Source organism: Engystomops pustulosus, chromosome 1 (assembly GCF_040894005.1).
Source record: "Engystomops pustulosus chromosome 1, aEngPut4.maternal, whole genome shotgun sequence".
In the NCBI taxonomy this organism is placed as follows: Eukaryota; Metazoa; Chordata; class Amphibia; order Anura; family Leptodactylidae; genus Engystomops; species Engystomops pustulosus.
In genome coordinates this window covers 65,438,871-65,457,445 of record NC_092411.1, presented here as the reverse complement: position 1 = coordinate 65,457,445, position 18,575 = coordinate 65,438,871, and the positions used below count along the sequence as shown (strand labels likewise).

Below are 18,575 nucleotides of genomic sequence, written 5' to 3'. Positions count from 1 at the left end.
GCCTAGGGAATGATAGGAGCTAAAACAGCAATAAAACTGAGTAACATTGTAAAGTAAGGGGTTAAAATGATCTTTATTGTGTAAACATCACTAGGGGATTGAGATGTGAGAATTTTCTTTCGTGGGAAAACCCCTTTAAGGCAAGAACAACGCTTCCACTGGAAGGAAATTGACAAGAATATGTTGTGAAGTATGCCATTTTATAGATTACAACCTTTTCTAAATGTAAGGAAAGTTTACATCAGATTACTAAACCTGCATTGTTGAAAGTCCCCATTGACATTTTTAACCATTTTGATATCTGCCCCCTGCAACAGGGGGAAAAAATATTATAAAAAGTATAAATCTATATTATTTGTACAGTCAGGCCTGTTATCTCTTAGATGAATTTGAGTGCTAAACATATCCGCTCATTTTAATTCTCCTTTCTCTTCGTCTAGTTTATTGTAAAAATCTACAAGAAAATAATGGCTTGAGGGAGGAAGGATGCTGGCAGGCAGACAAGATGGGGAGCTACAGGGACCTGAAGTATAGCGTGCTGATAAGCATTGGCTGACCACAGTTTCAGGCTAGACAAAGCCTTGTTTTATTAGGAATGTGACCACTTACAGCTCATAAAAAGTTGCCGCACTTCGTGAAGCAAGATATTGCGCATAACCTCAGTATTATTGCTATTAATATGCTCCTGGTGTTTTTTTAATCCAGATTGGCTTATATTTCTTTTATGAAGAAAATCTTTCATATTAAAAATACACAAAGGCTTATTTACAGGATATTAGATTTGTGTGGGATGAAATCATTGTTGTTCCACTTGAAGCCTTACATGAACCTCCAAGTGTCTCGGGAAGCTGATAAATCTGACAAGATGCCAGTGGCTTTTTATACTCTCCACACACGAAATCTCAGTGGTGCCATGAACTAAAATGCTGAAGAGGGTTTTATTAGAGACCTCATACAGCTGAGGCTGGCTCCGCAAGATCCATACAGGGTAGCTCCCTGCCAATTCTTGTGCATTAAGTTATAACCAACATACATCAGGGTTTTGTTGGTTAACTCTTCTACCAAGGCTTCTCGGAAAGATTATGTAATAATTATATTGTCCATTCCCTTTGGGATTTGTCTTTATTGAATCACCAGAGTATGTAAACGGCAAAAAATAAAAACTTTTCATCCATCTCTGCTAAAGAATAACTAAACATTTGAAGCCATAGCTCCTCTCTGCCTTTTTCTGCTCTTTCTCCTGCAGTGAGCAGTGTATCTGAAAGCCGTATGAGGTCCATTTACTTTAGACAGATAAGAAGATACTCTTCCTTACCTGGAGAATATTTTCCTTGATTAATCAGCTCTGTGAGGAGATAAGAATATACAAGGACTGTCTGTAAAGAGTTAAGTCATTAATTAGATGCTTTATCAGGTTCCTTCATCTTTCAGCTGTCAGTGGATACAGAACAGAAAGCTCATTTACACAAACTGCTTAGAGGACATCTTCCACCAGTTTATGGGCGGTAGACTGTCCTACAATGGACGCTCATTACCTCCAGGGGGTGATTGACCTGTTTTCAGCTATCTCCGGAGAGTCACAGTAGAAAGAAAATAAGCTGGAGATGCTCAGGCTCAGGACCTCCACTAGTTAATTTATTCAAACCCCCAGCTTAAATGTTATTCACCTCTCCCCGCCGCTCGCTTGGGCCAGACAGTGACATCATACGGCTGTCTATAAACATTGCGCAGCTAAAAACGGGTCAATCATCCCCTGGAGGCGTACATTATAGGACAGTCTACCTACCCTTAACAGGGTGGTAGATGTCCTATACATAAGGAAGAAAGGAAGAGGGAACGTGTAGTATTTTCATCTGCACTATTCATTTATAACAAATTGTCAAAAGTTTAGTTATGCTTTAATTATTATAGAAAAGTCTATAACTTCATTTGTTTAGGACATAGTACAGTGATGCTGAAACATGACGATGTGCTATCTAGGGTTGCACCGATACCAGAATTTTGGGTGCGATACGATACCCAGAAAAGTATTGCGATAATTGCATTAATAACATCTAATTGAAGAAATATTTATACAAGGAAGATTAATGAATCTGGATTCCCCTTTAATATATCATAATCTCCAAAATAATAATAATCTCCATTATAATCATCTCAATAATAACAACAATAATCTCCTTAATAATAATCTCCTTAATAATAATAATATAATCTCAATTTGGAGCTCTTGCCCCTAGCCCCATAATTCCTCCTGTTTGGGGCCCCTGGAAGGAAGCTAATGATAATCCCAATTTCCCTTCTTTCTTTCTACAGTATTGGTGATCCTCAGGACTGTACCAGAGCAGGGAACAATCCTTTTATTGTTTAAATTGCTGTTTTGGCACTCCAGGATAAATAAGTGACCTATTTATGTCCAGAAAAAAAATACAAATTAGGTACTTTTGGGAATTTGGTAACGTAAACAAAGAGGGTTTTTGTCAAAGTTACGTGTAACTCTTCATAATAAATAGATAATAATGATAAGAGAATCAGAAAGGTGTAAGGGCTTCTAATATTATAATTGGGTGGAACCTATGGCCTTCTAGAAAGATCTGCATCTTTCCATTGTTTGCAAATATTGTGCTTTCTATTGTTGGTGTCACAAGCCAGCAATTCTTCTGAAATGCTATCCACATGTTTTTGGTTGGGGTATGTCCTACTGCTAAACTGGAATTAGTAATTTTGCTGATTCAGTCACATGAGTGGTCAAATTAGGGAGTGGGACAAGAGAAGGAGCAGTTTAGGTGTAAGGTTACATTCACACAATATGTGCCCGCCGTACTGTAGCATGGCGGGCACACGTTGGTGCTGGGGAGAGGAGGAGGGGGTGAGCGCTGCTCTCCATAATAGTATATGGCGCACGGCACTGTATTCTGGGAAAGATAGGACATACCATACGGAACGGTATGGTGCCACGTGTGTGCTGCACTGTACCGCTCCCGTACGGCACCGTGCGCCCCTTGCTGTCTATGGGGGACATATATATGGCGGCCGTATATATGTCCCCTATACGGCCGTGTGAATGTAGCCTAAGTCTAATATTTCTCTTGCCGAAACTGATGTGTTTTCAAATATCTGCCTAAAATGGTCTTCTCCCATTTAAACATACAGATTCAGCAGTTCAGACTAAGTCCTCTATTCTCTCTCTGTTTTATGAACTAGAAAGAGGGTTGCACACTCTTTGGAATAAGATCAGTCCTAAGACTTACATTCATCATTACTATGTGATCAAAACAAGTCATGTGTTCTATTCTTTTTTTTTTCCCCCCTTCGTCTCCCCTTTTTTCGATCCTCTTTAGGTAAGCAAGGCTTGGAGGGCTCTTGCTGAAGATGAGATGTTGTGGTACCGGATGTGCCAGCGGGAAGGCTACCTGACTGACAGACAAGTTACAGCCTGCTCGTCTTGGAAGGAAGCTCTGAAAGAAAGACGCACTCGGGAGAGCATGCTGAGGACAAACTGGAAGGTACCTTGCCCTGTGTGCACTATTCTGTAACAACATTACACGCTCAGAGCGAATCTCTCGCTGAGCTCCACGGCTAACGCTGCTGATAGCACGGAATTAAATAACACCTTTGTTTGTTTAAGATGTTTTATTGTTTTACAAGATCTTTACATTTTCTTCACCTCACCGAGTTTGTGTGAACACATTTAACCCCTTCACAACTGCCATGCGCTATAAACGTCATGACAGTGACCAACTTGAAACGTCCATATCTAGATGTCATGTTAAACCAGAGAATCTCCCCTTTAATATGATAAATGGATTGCGTATGGTTGCTTCACAGAACCACTGCTAAAGTTGTAGTAAAAAATTTCGGAGATGTCGACTATAACTTTAAGGGTGGATATCTCTGATTCTTCTAAGCATCCATACACAATCCTTATATCATAATAAAGGGGAGATTCTCCTGTTTAATATGACACCAGTGTGTTTCTAGGTGCCAGTGTTCAGGACATATAGCTGTATAAGATGTGCCCCCCTCCAGCCTGTCAGTGGAAGAGAGAATGTAGAAGGAGCTGCAGGATAGAACTTACAATTTGCTGAATTGTAGAAGTACCCGCACCCTCTGCATCTGTAGCTGAACTTTGGGAAAGGGTGATAGAATTATTTTCTATGTATTTATAATACATTTTGGTAAAACTTTATTCAGTTTTACTACATTATTGAAAAAAACCTTGAATCTGAAAAATGGCCAAAAAAGCATACCTTTTCACATTTGTAGTCATTTATCGGCTAATTTTATAAAGAAAAAAATGTCATTAATAAAAGTATCCTATAAAGTTAAAGGCTCACATGTCATCAAATAAACAAAGTAATAATTGTTTTCAAAGATATCATTTAAAGAAACACATAACAGAACTGCAAAAATTGACCTGAACATTTAGGCATCAATGACCATCGGTCACGAGGGGGTTAGGTAAATGTATGCATATTGATGAATGCAAATGTACGTAACAGAGACATGATACTTATTGAATATGTAGTAACATTGCAACCTTCTGGAGTCAGAGGGCAAGTACTATATCTGCTGGCTGTATGGAGCTTATTATGAACCTGCTCTATACCTGTTGTAACCCTGTTACCATTGTATGTTTGCAGCACAAAACTGAGAAAACAGATTGTTGCATACCGACTACCTCTACACACACATCAGACATCACAACATCTTTACTGCAAACATATAGGCACACACATGTCTATTATATACAGAACATGACTTTTATGCATAATACAACCCTTTGCAGTGTAAACGTGTTACATTAAAGGGGTATTCCAAAGAAGGCAAGACTCGTAAATATACTCAGAATAACAAAATAACACATTCTCTAACTGTTATTAACAAAAATACAGTATTTCACAGATTCCAACCTGTCTCTCCCTGTCTAAATAATTTTGGTTGCCCCTGGTTACTACTTTAAATCTTCTGACTATTGTGGAATTCTTCTCATGAATAGCTTATCTTCTCTGCACACTGCTCTCTGCCTCCTGCCCCTCCCCCTGGATTTCAAGACCAGCGCAGACACAAGCACTTCCTGCCAGCAAGCAGCAGTGTGCAGCTACAGACAGATCTTTATCAGGCAGAGTGGGAGGGAGGAATATAGCAGAGCTGACTCTGTGTGTTTTAGGCGATCAGATCTGAGAGTCATTGGGGCTCAATTACTTACGCATCCGCTGGAGTTCACAGAAAGTGCATTGTCCGACGATAATGCACTGTGCCACGATTCACTAAGATCGTGCGCCCGATATCCTGCATGTGTCGCTTCCCCACTCAGGTCCGATGGAGTTCACCATCTTCTTCCTGGAGCATGTAAGTGCATTGTTTTTACGACACAAACAAGTTCAATCCTGTGCTCAGTCCGAATCAGTCGGATCATCTGACGGCACGACCCCAATTTGTGTCGCGTGTAAGTCAGCGCAGCTGTGCCAAAAAACGATCGTGTGCAACGCACTCCCAGCACAGAGCTGTGCAAATCCCAAAAACGGCAGAAAGTCTGACAAAAGTGTGTTTGCGACCCTTAGTAAATAAGCCCCATTGTGTTTTGTATCCATCTCATGGCTCTCGTCATCTCTCAGTGTTTTTGGACCCCACCCCCCCCTCAAACAACCATGAGGTGGTGTCACACCTCATCACTTTACAAGATGGTAACACTGGACGTTCCATAGAATTGGAAGGCGACACAACAGCAAAGACACTTTTATATACAAAAGAGTGAAAGAGACATTTACTTCCCTGCGGTTCAGCAGCTATCAGACATTCACATTTTTACATGGGGAGAAAAACAAGAAAGAAACTATACTTGCCTCTCTGGTGGTGCGGTCCAGCTCTCTTCCACCTGTCACGGCCAGTCTCTGTATGTATATAACCACAGTGTGCACCTGCTCCAGGTCCTGACTGGGTACGTGATGGTCATGATGTCACCACTGTGCCTCTCTATACGTACAGAGACCAGTGGTGGCAGGAGCCACAGGACTGGATTAGACCACTAGTCACCCCTAGTCATCCCAACATAAGAAAGATAACTTTTAACCACCTTTTTTGAAATTTTACTAAGGGTTTTTCCACTTTTGCTCTTTCCCAGCATCAGCTAGCTCAGTGTTAAATTCAGATCTAGAGTCACCTAGATTTCCCATACTTTTGGTCACTACTTGCAGTTCTGCAGATGCACTGGCCAAGTTCACTCCTCATTCATCAAAATCAAAATGTAGAGAAAAAGTACACAGCCTTTCTGCTGGTGGTTGTCTTTCTGCAGTCCCCAGCAGCAGTAGCAGAACCTTCTGCAACTCAGTGGGGGCCCTGACCACCAAAGCATACTAACGAGTGTGGGAGCAGAGACCTGACAGGAAGACCTGCACAACCATGGTCAGGGGGAGTTTATGGTCGTATCCATGGGAAACCAAATTTCACATGAAGAACTGATGGAGACAGTTTCTAACTATATATGCGTAACACTGGATTTATCTTAATAAGATCCAATTACAAAATGTGTTTTTTGTTTTGAATGTTATTTCGTGGGAATACCCCTAATCTGAAGCACCCTGCACTACTCGGGGAGAATGCACCAACTTTTTTTTTTTTTGTGCACCTTTAACATGGAGCGGATGACACAATTCTTTCGAGTCGCAGTAATGAATGTGGCGCACAGTCCGACTGTGCACTCGAACAAGCAGTTTGCACGTTTTTTTCAGTGCAAACACTTAAATATGTGCCATGGTGTTTGAAACCCCTCACTGAAGAGGGAGGGGGGTCACACTGTAGTAGGATGCCACCAATTCTCTAAGACCAGTTGTTAAAATACATGTTACACTTATCAGCATTCTTCTTCTGTGCTTTAAGGCTATGGCTATAACTCCAAACATATTACTAACAAAGCTGTACATTAGAGGGCCCCCAGTCATTAACTTTCTTTAAAGGAAATCCACCATCAAAATCCTAAATGATAAACCAGGGGCTCTTACTCATAGATCCAGACACCTTGACTGTGGTAATATTCATACATATGTTATCCATGGCCTCCTTCCTTCTAATATTAATTATTAAAACTGTGTAACTAATATTTGTCAGTAGCTCTGCAGATAGATGTGGATGTGGTACTGTCAGATACATAATCCTGTGGCCAAGTTCACATCTGAATTTTTTGTTATGCCACGTGATAGAAATTAAATACTGATGGTGAATGGAATATCTTCCATTCCTGATAGGGTTACCTATACGAGGTGCACCCTTCCATCATGTATCTGTGACTTGTAAATGATGGGGGCTGCAGTGCTTTCTTACCATGACAGAAGAGGGAAAACACAGGCGTAAACTTAACCTGACTTGCACATACTGGGTTACTAGTATTATAATGAATGAGGAACAAATCAGCAGAGTGCCCCTTTAAGGTAGTCAGTTCTTTGTTACATCTCCGTCCAGAGCACTTTATGTCGAAACTTTTATAATAAGCAAACAACTGCACTTTCTCCAACATATTTCCCACCCGCAGGGACCTCCTGAAATTGGCAGAATCTAACACATGTTCTGCATAATGTGATTTTGTTCCCAATGAAGCATTAAGCATATCCCACATCAAGAGTTGCCAATTTCTAGCCACTCCCTAGGGACATGTGATGTATTAGCGAGACTTTATTAATATTTCATTAAAATTTTATGAAGGTTTCTTATTCTCCCTGACTTTTCAGAGGATCGCTCTGAGGAATATTTTTCAGTCTGATTCAGCTTTGATGTTGGTAATTATTTTGGGTAAGATCAGAACTAGAGATTCCTTCTTACTGTTTTGTTCACATATGTTTTAACAGCAGGTTGGATAGCGAGCATGCTTATATTGTGAGAATGCTGCCTCAAGTTGCTAAGGGGCTTTAAAGAGATTATGGAAAGTTGAATTTAAAAATCAATTATTTCAATTAAATGGCATGTACCAGCCCCGCTAACCAGTTTTATCACTGCCTTTCAAGCATCTGGTCATTTCTAGAAATGGCAGCAGACACTGTATATCTGTAAGTTGCTGATATGATTCCATGTATCTGTCCATTTCATTCAGTGTCAATTTACACTTCCCTTCCAGCTAAAATTAGGTGGATTTATAGAGCAAGTAGGTAGGATGGCACTATGGTATTAAATCCTACACCAGAAATCTCTGGATTATTTCTTCTGCTCTATGTTTTATCTGCTCAGTTAGAACAAATTTCTTAATAGGACTTTGGACTCTTATAAGCCAAACTCCACACTGACTCCAAATTCTTCATAAATGGCTTTTGTATAATAATACTATACCATACTGAGCATATGCAATATACACTCCTTGGAGCAGCAGCATGAATATTTTATAGTCAAGGAGAAATAATAATATAATAACTATTTTCTATAGATGTATTATACCAAATCATAAAACATAACATATATTTATATGACTAAAAGTTGTGAAGTTTCCTAAAATTCTATCAAAGTGGATAAACAAAAAATTCCTTGGACCTAACAATTTAATTATAAAGTATTAATAATACAGGCATTCTCCAGGTTAGGTACAGGATAGGTTCTGTAAGTTTCTTTTTTGAGTTAGGTTACTTTTAAGGAACCTCAATCACCACCACATTTTGAGCTATTACTGCTATTGGCATGTTCCTATAGGTTTCCTTAGAGTCCAACCACCCCTCCCGTATTCATTCCCATCTTCTCATCCTATTCTCTGACGTCATCCTCCTTGCCTCCGGGGTCCAACCACCCCTCCCATCCTCACTCCCATCTACTCCTCAGAGGTCATCCTCATTGCATCCGGAGCCAAACCTCCTCACTCCCAGCTACTTCTCCCTCATACACTTTGCCAGAGCTCAACCACCCCACTTGTCCTCACTCCCAGCTACTGCCCCCCTTTTCCGATGTCATGCGCCTTGCCTGAGCCCAAACACCCTTTCCGTCCTTACTTTCAGCTTCTCCTCCCTTCCTGCGACTTCATCCTCCTTGCTGGAACCTAACCACCCCTATGGAGGAGAAAAAGAACCACCCCAGCAGACTTTATGTGACATTATGGCGATAGAAAGCCCTGCTTTTTAACTAAAAGGCCATCACTTTATAGAGTGCTATGGGAACCTGTACCTGAAAGTGCGGTGACAATCAGGACTGCCTGTACATCGTATCTACATACACACAGACACACACTGAAAATGATACATTTCCCCACTAACTCCAAACATTCCATCATCCATGATGATATGAAAATGTAATGTATATTGGGTTGTTACACATTTTGACATTTATATTAATATCCATGTTTCTGTCTCTACACTAGTCAAATTTTCAAATAAAGTCACTCGCCAGCAACTAGTTAAAATAAAAAATGCTATGCAGAAAAAACTTCAATGTAACATATAATAATATGAAAATAAATCCTCTATGAAATTATACATACTGCAAATGCTGTATATTTGTTGTTGTGTAAAATCAAAATAAAAGTAAGAACCTGCTTGCCTACTTCCCTACGTACAGTCAGCTCCCAGCTTACAGACAACTTCTAGTTACAGAAGGCCTCTCTTCCCACCGTGACCTCTACAGGCTATAACAATCAACTGTAAGAGTTATTAAAGGCATTTGTACTAAAACTTTATTGTCACTTTAATGTCATTTTTAGCTGGTGACAGGTCCCAATAGCCTATGCTAGGCTGAATCATTTCAGTAGTTTTATAATAGTTTATTTTGCATTAAAATTTACTGCTTAAAATGTCGTGTTAATACTTCACGGTAAATAAGTGGATTTCGGTTGTAGTTTGGGCACTTGGTCTCAAAAAGGTTCGCCATCACTGGGGTAGGGGACAAATTGCAAACTTAGTACAATCCCATTAAGGAAGGTTTTCATCTACACCTGACATTTCCTTTACCGGTTAGTCCATTTGAGTTCCTCTTTTTGGTTGTAGTTGCATTGGCCTTCCTTTGTGCTCAGTCAGTGGTAGACTCTTTGAATCATTATCACCATTACATTATTTGGAGAAACCAGTTGAATAGTTAAGGCATTTTCCAAACATTATGCAAAGGTTTTTATTTAATCTCTTTCAGAACCGCAATGGAGCTGTAAGCCAACTGCAGTATGAACTTGGGAAGGTTCTCTGTGATGTCCATGCATATGATGGTGTTGTTCTTGCTGGGTAAGATAAAAGAGTAAAATCGAAATATATCTACATTGTAAGTAAATACATTGGGGCATATTTACTTACCAGTCCCTACGCGAACCCCGAGGTGCGTTCCCTGACGAGAATGCGCAGCTGCTGCATTACCAGCCACTACCAGCCTGCACATCGATATCCTGCATCTGTCGCTTCCCCGATCAGGTCCTCCAGAGTTCACCTTCTTCTTCCCGGTGCATGTAAGTGCTTGGCTTGCAGCACAATTCAAATGTTAAATCCCGCGGTTTGTCCGAATCCGTCAGATCCCGTCCCCCGATTTCTGTCGCATGAAAGCCGGCGCCAAAATCCGACTAAATTGCGGCCGCGGGACCCTTGGTAAATAAACCCCATTATGTTCTTTATTTTTGTACTTCATATTTGTCTCTGCATTGCCACGCACCCCCTTTCTACCACATCTGATGGGTAAAACATGAGTCATGAGTGGTTTGTTAGGGTCTTGCTGGTGTACTTCATACCAGAGGTGTATCAATTTTTAACCTTTATGTTGCATTGCTTTTTATACTATACCCACAACTTTTGTTATTTTTCACATTTTAAGACTCCTCTACATGTTTTTTTTTTTTTTTTTTTTTTTTTTTAAGGCTTTAAAAAGTATGCAAATGAGCCTAAAGCCACTAGGCTGCATTAACATCTATGAAATCTGGAGCCCCTCAGGCTCATTTCCATAATTTCAAAGTCTTTTTTTTGTTTGTTAACAACAAGAGCATAAGAAGCTTAAAGAAGAGCAGATCCTGCCAGAGCGGGCACACGCCTGTATGTCAGTGCGCTTGGTTTACAATCCTTCATCCTAGTGATAGATGTCCTTTAAGGACACAGTATAAAGGACACAGCATTTTTTTTTGTGTTTCCCTGTTAAAATTTTGGAAGACAGAGCTTGTTTTTGCAGTAAGAATTGTAATTTCCAATGAGTTATTTTTATGGTGAAAATAGCATAATGTTTCAAATGTATTAACTCTTTCCTGAGTTAACAGAATCAAAGAGCTGTTACCCAGTTTTCTCCAAACATACTGCATAGAATTAACACCGAAATGTTCTATCTTCGTTTCATCAGATCAGAGAATCTTATTTCTCATAGTGTGGGAGTACGTCATTTGTTTGTTTGCAAACTTTTTACGTGCTTTCATATGTCTTGGACTAAGGAGAGGCTTCCGTCTGGTGGAGGGCTATAGCGATACTTTGTTGAACTTTCTCCCATCCATCTCTGGAACTTGGGTATAGTAATCTTGGGGTTCCTTTTTACCTTTTTCATTAAGGTTTTTCTCCCGCGATTGCTTAGTTTGACTGGACAACCAGGTCAAGGAAGAGTTCTGGTCATCCTAAACTTCTTCCATTTAAGGATTATGAAGGCCACTGTGCTCTTAGGAACCTTGAGTGATGCCGAAATTCTTTTGTAACCTTGGCCAGATCTGTGCCTTGCGATAAATCTGTCACTGAGCTCCTTTGGCAGTCCCTTAGACCTTATGTTTCTCATGTGCTCTGACATGCACTATAAGCTGTGAGGTCCCTCTCCATCTTGTATCCTAATACTAAAAATACCAATGGCAAAAAGTTTGGTGCTGTTGGCCTCAAGTGCACAGCCCAATTTTCCAAAACCTTTAACATATCCAGGGGATTTTGAGATTGTTTTCTCCTGGCTCAAATACTTGGATGATATCTTTTGTGTTTAGTTATGGAAAAAACTGAAATTTGGCAAAAATCTTGAAAAAAGTTCTAAATTCTCTAATTTTGAAGCAGATGGTCATAGCAGCAACATAAATTCGTAACTTACATTTCCTAATGTCTGCTTTATGTTAGCATGTTTCTCCATGGATTTTACTAAAATGTTATGTAGCAGAGAATTTGGGTTTCATTTAAGGAAAAAAACATTCGAAAACGAGACCTACTCAACTTTCAATTGACTTTAACACAGAGAGAATCTCAGGGGCTACCTGGGCAGGCTCCGAATTTAGGTTGCAACAAACCTTGAAGTCCTCAACTCCAAAAGAAGCTTCCTCAATAAGGTGTAGGAGTCTCAATAGAAACCACAACACCTACCCCTAAGTCTTAGGCTTTTAATGTGCCTTGTATAGTTCTTGTAGGACTACGGTTTACAATGTATTGGGTAGAAAAGATGAGCGGCGCAAGAACATGACAATGTTGAAAATGGATCAGATGTATATCTTTTAACCGGTTAAGGACCGGGCCCTTTCCTGTTTTTTCATGTCCATTTTTCACTCCCCACCTTCAAAAATCTATAACTTTTTTATTTTTACACGTAAAGAGCTGTGTGGCGGCTTGTTTTCTGTGTAACAAATTGCACTTCATAGTGATGGTATTAAATATTCCATGCCATGTACTCGGAAGCTGGAAAAAAATTCCAAATGCAGTGAAAATGGTGAAAAAAACGCATTTGCGTCATTTTCTTGTGGGCTTGGATATTACTTCTTTCACTGAGCGCCCCAAATGACATGTCTACTTTATTCTTTGGGTCGGTACGATTAAGGGGATACCAAATTTGTATAGGTTTTATAATGTTTTCATACATTTACAAAAATTAAAACCTCCTGTAAAAAAATAATTTGTTTATTTTGCCAACTTCTGGCGCTAATAACTTTTTTATACTTTGGTGTACAGAGCTGTGGGTGGTGTCATTTTTTGCGAAATTTAATAATATTTTCAATGATATCATTTTTAGGACTGTACGACCTTTTGATCACTTTTTATAGATTTTTTTATATTTTTCAAAATGGCAAAATTCAAGTGCCATTTCCGACTTTGGGCGCGATTTTCCGTTACGGGGTTAAACGCATTGAAAAACCGTTATCATATTTTGATCGGGCATTTTCGGACGCGTCGATACCTAATGTGTTTATGATTTTTACTGTTTATTTATATTTATGTCAGTTCTAGGGAAAGGGGGGTGATTTGAAATTTTAGGTTTTTTTATTATAATTTTTTTTTAAAACTTTTTTTATTTTTACTATTTTTCAGACTCCCTAGGGTACTTTAACCCTAGGTTGTCTGATCGGTCCTATCATATACTGCCTTACTACAGTATGGCAGTATATGGGGATTTTCCTCCTCATTCATTACAGTGTGCTATCAGCACATTGTAATGAAGGGGTTAAAACGAAATAGCCTCGGGGTCTTCGGAAGACTCGAGGCTACCATGGAGACGGATCGCCGCTCTCCGATGACTTCACGGGGAGCGGCGATCCCAGGTAAGATGGCGGTGCCCATGCTAGCACCGATCGTGGGTGTTACCGGTAAGCCTTTGCTGCAATATGCAGCAAAGACTTACCGGCCATAGAGAGGGCTCAGCCCGTGAACCCTCTCCACGCAGCGCTACCCGACCGCCGCCGTGAATACACGGTGGGCGGTCACGAACTGGTTAAAATGGAAATACCTGTACAGAAAGGTTGGAATGTATGACCTAAATATAACTCGCTCCAATAAAAAATGTTATATATATAAAAAAAACTTTCAATTGACTGTGAGAGGCCTAAATAATAGCATTATGGAAACGATACCCCTCACAGTATAAAAAAGCACTTTTAAGAAGTTTGTTAACCCTTTAGGTGTTTTATAGGGGTTAAAATAAAATGGTGCATTCTACAAATTTTTATATTTTTGGACAAAACATTCATTTGGGCGGAAAATTAAACATTTGCAATAGATTAAATGACAAAAGGCTCCACAAAGTTTGATACCCTATTTCTCCTGAGTACACTGATACCCCATATGTGGTGGTATCCTGCTGTACGGGCGCATGGCCGTTCAGAGCAGATTTTCATTGTCACATTGTACAGGGCAAAATATTTTTCTTTTTTAATGTGGACATGTAGGGGCTGGTACATAATTTTGGGGCGTCTGTATCTAATTGATGAGATTTTATTTAAGTCTTTGTAGGTCGAGGAAATGAAAATGAGCAATTTTTAGTAAGATTTTTTTTTTGGCTGTTCACCTTATCATAAAAATAGTATGTTATTTTTATTCTATGGGTCGCCACGATTACAAAAATACCTCATCTATATGGATATTTTTATTTTTTTCCCAATTTTACTGAATAAAAACTAATTCGGAGAAAATCTTGTAAATCTTAGAATCGCCATCTTTTCAGAGGCACAACATTTTAAATTTTTCAGAAGACAAATCTGAATAAGGGCTTATTTTTTGCGAGAAAGGTTGTTCTTTTTAACAGTCTTAATTTGGAGCGTGTAACATTTTTTTAAATCACTTTTTAGAACGGTTTTGATGGACCTATGTGCACATTGTGACCTCTGGTAATTTACTGAAATTTAGGACCAGGATGCAATTGTCAATATAAATGTTATTTAATGGGTCTGCTTTGGAGCTTTATTGTTAATCCTTGCTCCCAAAATGTTGAAAATCCAATTGTCACAAGGACCAAGAAAAAAAAACTTGTCTGGAAATTCAAATTCAAGTTGAGAACAAACCTAAAGATCCAATCCTGTACGTAACCTTGGACTGCCTGTATATAATTTTGTGTGTTTTATTTCTACTTTTCTTTTGTTCTTGTTGAAACATAAATAAGAATGATTAAATTACAAAATGAGGCAGGTGACATTGGAGGGATGGATTTGCATTGTGCACATTGTGCGAATAGACGGCAACTTTCTCCTTAGGAATATTCATTTATTAGGATTGAGATGCAGAATCCTCCGAAGAGATGATTTACTTATTGATTTTATACAGTTGTGCCAATCTCCTCCTCGTGAGATGCATGGATATAAGGGTAATGTGTTTGCACGGGGAGGCGGGAGAAGGAGAATCTTGTGTTGATCATTAAAGTTTTATCAGGCGGTTACGATGCTTGTTTTCTGGGTCAGACCTCCAATCTCTTTTCATTTGAGACACAGTTGGCTGCGGTTACCTCACTCCCAATCAATGTTGTATACACTGGCCGTTCTACAGTTACATCTCCCGCAGGAGCTTCTTAAAGCCACACGGGCTTTCTGTCTTATATTCCAAGAACATGATATCTTTTAGTATGAGTTCACTTGGGGACATGAATTGTCTTCTCCCAATGTGTTATATTTGCTGCGTGATTATCTTATGTATATCATATTTCAGTATTCTGTCATAATTTGCTCCAAAAAACTGCCTGCTCCTCATTTATGAAGGGTTTTAGACAATTTTACGACTAGTACAATGAAAGGAGTCTGGTCTCATTGTAAAAAGTCCAGGCACCAAAATTATGGTTATGCCCCAGAATTTGGCTCCGTTTTCTGGCCTAAACTAAGCCAGCTGCAAAGTACTACAGTATTTCCCCTTCATCACGACGGCACCACCAGAGAGATAGGGATCCGCCCTCCAAGGACAGGAAACCTGAGCATAAAAAGAGGCTCCTCCTACTCCACCTCAGTTTGGTTTCCTGTCCTTGGAAGGAGACCTGAGCACGCCATGATGAAGGTGTCCCTGCGGTGTCTCACTTACCCTTCTCCATGAAAGGAGTGTGGGACGCCGGCAGTTCTATCCTCCGGTGTGGGGATGAGGTTGTGCCGTTTTTTCCTCCCTCCGGCTGTGCAGGACCGCGGTCTGAACGGAGCTGATAGGAACCTGCGGCTGCCGGCAACGGGGGTGAGTGATTAAGCGCGCACCGGAAGTGACGCGTAGTCACTTCCGGTTTCAGCTACGAGCGCCTGAAGTGGCGCTCGGAACAAACAGTAAAGCGCGCCGCATGTCTTCAAGAGCGGTGAGGCGCACAATTTTTAGTCAATCAAAAGGAAAGTGTGTTCTTTTTGTGTTTCATCATCTTTTGATATTTTTTCTCGCCGCTGGCAGCCTGACCAGGAAGTAGGTCAGAGGCCACGCCTACTTGGCGGGAGGTTTAAATAGGATAAGTGGAAACTGCTGAGTGCTGGTTACAAGTCAGTAGTGCAGCATGGCAGACAAACGTGATCTTGCAGATACACCCAGGACTCCAGCCCCGGTAACTATACTGCAGGGCGGTGAGTGTTTTTTACTTCTTTGTGCTGATCTTATAACAGGTGTTATTGTTTGTCTATCTTAGGGAGAAGAGGGGCCTAAAAAGGCTACCCGTAAGACGCACCATAGAGAGTGTAAAATTTGCGCCCATAAACTCCCTTCCAGTTATGAAAAAGCCACCTGTAACACCTGTATTGGCAAAATCGTAACTGAGGAATCTGCCGTTTGGATGGAATCATTAAGGAGCGTGGTTAGAGAGGAAGTCCAAAAGGCCAGAGAGTTGTCAAACCCACCCCCACTCACTCAGGATCAGCCAGGCACCTCCGCGGTATATGTTGCAGAAGGGTCAGGATCGGAGGAAGAAGGTGTAGCCTCAGTCAGCGATTCAGGTTCCCTGGCCTCTGAAGTAGAACATGCAGGGCGTCCTCTGTTTAATATTGACGACTCGGATCGTCTTCTTAAATTGGTCAGGATGACTATGGACATTGAGGACAAGAAGCAACCTAAATCCGTTCAGGATATTATGTTCGAAGGGCTTAAAGAAAGACATAAATTATCTTTTCCCCTTCATGAGACAGTGTCATCCCTAATACAGAAGGAATGGGAGAAGCCAGATAGGAAATCGTATATTCCTAGATCAGTGAAGAGGAAGTATCCCTTTGACTCAGAGGTATCCAATACATGGGGCTCTGCTCCTAAAGTGGATGCGTCTGTAGCAAAGGTCAGTCGCAGGTCTTCTCTCCCGTTTGAAGATTTAGGTTCCCTAAGAGATCCTATGGATAAGAAAATTGAAAGTTTTCTTAAAAGATCTTGGGATTCGGCTACCTCGGCTTTTAAGCCTAATATTGCAGCCGCTTGTGTTTCCCGTTCTATGATGTTTTGGTTAGATCAGCTAGAAACAGATATTCAAAATAAGGTGCCAAGGGATACTTTAGCCTTGTCAATTTCTAATGTGCAGAAGGGGGCCGCCTTTTTAGCAGATGCCTCTGTCGATGCCCTTAGACTTACTGCTCGGTCATCGGCATTGTCCAATTCTGCTAGGAGAGCCCTCTGGCTAAAAAATTGGCCAGGGGATATAGGGTCGAGGAACAGACTATGTGGAATCCCTTGTGACGGAAAATTGTTATTCGGGAAGGTGTTAGAGGAATTATTGGAGAATGCAGGGAGTAGGGTAAAATCTTTTCCCTCTACCCAGGGTAGTTCCTTTCGTCCCTTTCGGAGGCCGAGATCTCAAAGAAGGGGGACAGAAAGGAATCAGAATTTCAGACCCTTTCAAAAAAACAGAGGACTCCTGTTCAATCAGCCCAGAGACCCAAAGCGTCAGAGACCAAATGCTTTATGACGCCAGGCTCCCCGTAGGGGGAAGACTAGCCCACTTTTTCGAAGCCTGGTCGGAGATATCAGGCAGCAAGTGGGTGCTTCAGACAGTTCAAAAGGGCGTCAAGATGGATTTTCTATCTCTTCCTCCCTCTCGATTAGCCATCACGTATCCCGCTTCCAGAGAAAACAGAGAAGCGATGTTTACAGAAGTCCGGACCCTGATCCAGAAAAAGGTACTGTGTCAAGTTCCGCTTGCCGAACAGGGCCAGGGATTTTATTCAAATCTGTTTCTGGTAAAGAAACCGGGGGGTTCATTAAGAGTCATTTTAAATCTAAAGCCCCTAAACAGATTCCTGATGGTCCCAAAATTCAAGATGGAAACCCTGAAATCAGCGGTAAACCTGTTGTTCCCCGGTTGTTTCATGGCCTCAATAGATCTAGCCGATGCGTATTACCACATCCCCATACATCAGGACTTTCAGAAATACTTAAGGGTGGCCATTCAGGTAGACTCGGAGGTTCATCATTATCAATACAGAGCACTACCATTCGGGATTGCTATTGCCCCAAGAATCTTTACGAAAATAGTGTCAGAAATGGCAGCCCACATACGAGAAACACAGGGGTTGTTCATTCCATATCTGGACGATTTCCTACTAGTAGGGTCATCAAGACAGGAAGTACAAACTCAACTATCCAGGGTTCTTCAGATATTAAAGAAATTAGGGTGGCTGATAAACAAAGAAAAATCATCTATGGTTCCCACAACAAGAAAGCTCTTTTTAGGGACATGGTTAGATTCACAGAGACAGAGGACCTTTCTTCCAGTAGAAAAGGTAGAGAAGATAAGACTGCTAGTGCTAGAGGTAAAACAAAATCCCCTGATTTCCTTAAGAAAGGGTATGTCTCTTCTAGGTCTCTTTTCAGCCGCCATCCCTGCTGTTCCTTGGGCTCAGTTCCACTCAAGGAGTCTACAGAATTTTCTTCTACAGAAGTGGGACAGGGATCAAGCCTCCTTAGAAGTAAAAATTCTCCTCCCCCAAAGAATCTTAAACTCCCTAGATTGGTGGTTAAACGTAACAAATCTAGAGGTTGGTCTTCCCTGGAACCCCA

The 18,575-nt window shown here is 40.7% G+C and overlaps 1 protein-coding gene across 1 annotated transcript in view; it reads left to right on the top strand.

Moving 5' to 3' along the window:
- The window catches only part of FBXW8 (F-box and WD repeat domain containing 8), a 69,908-nt gene that overhangs the window by 9,398 nt on the left and 41,935 nt on the right, over positions 1-18,575 (top strand). Inside the window, exons 3-4 of the mRNA XM_072142619.1 lie at positions 3,339-3,503; positions 10,087-10,175. Coding sequence (XP_071998720.1) covers positions 3,339-3,503; positions 10,087-10,175 — 254 coding nt within the window. The remainder of the gene's footprint in view (positions 1-3,338; positions 3,504-10,086; positions 10,176-18,575) is intronic.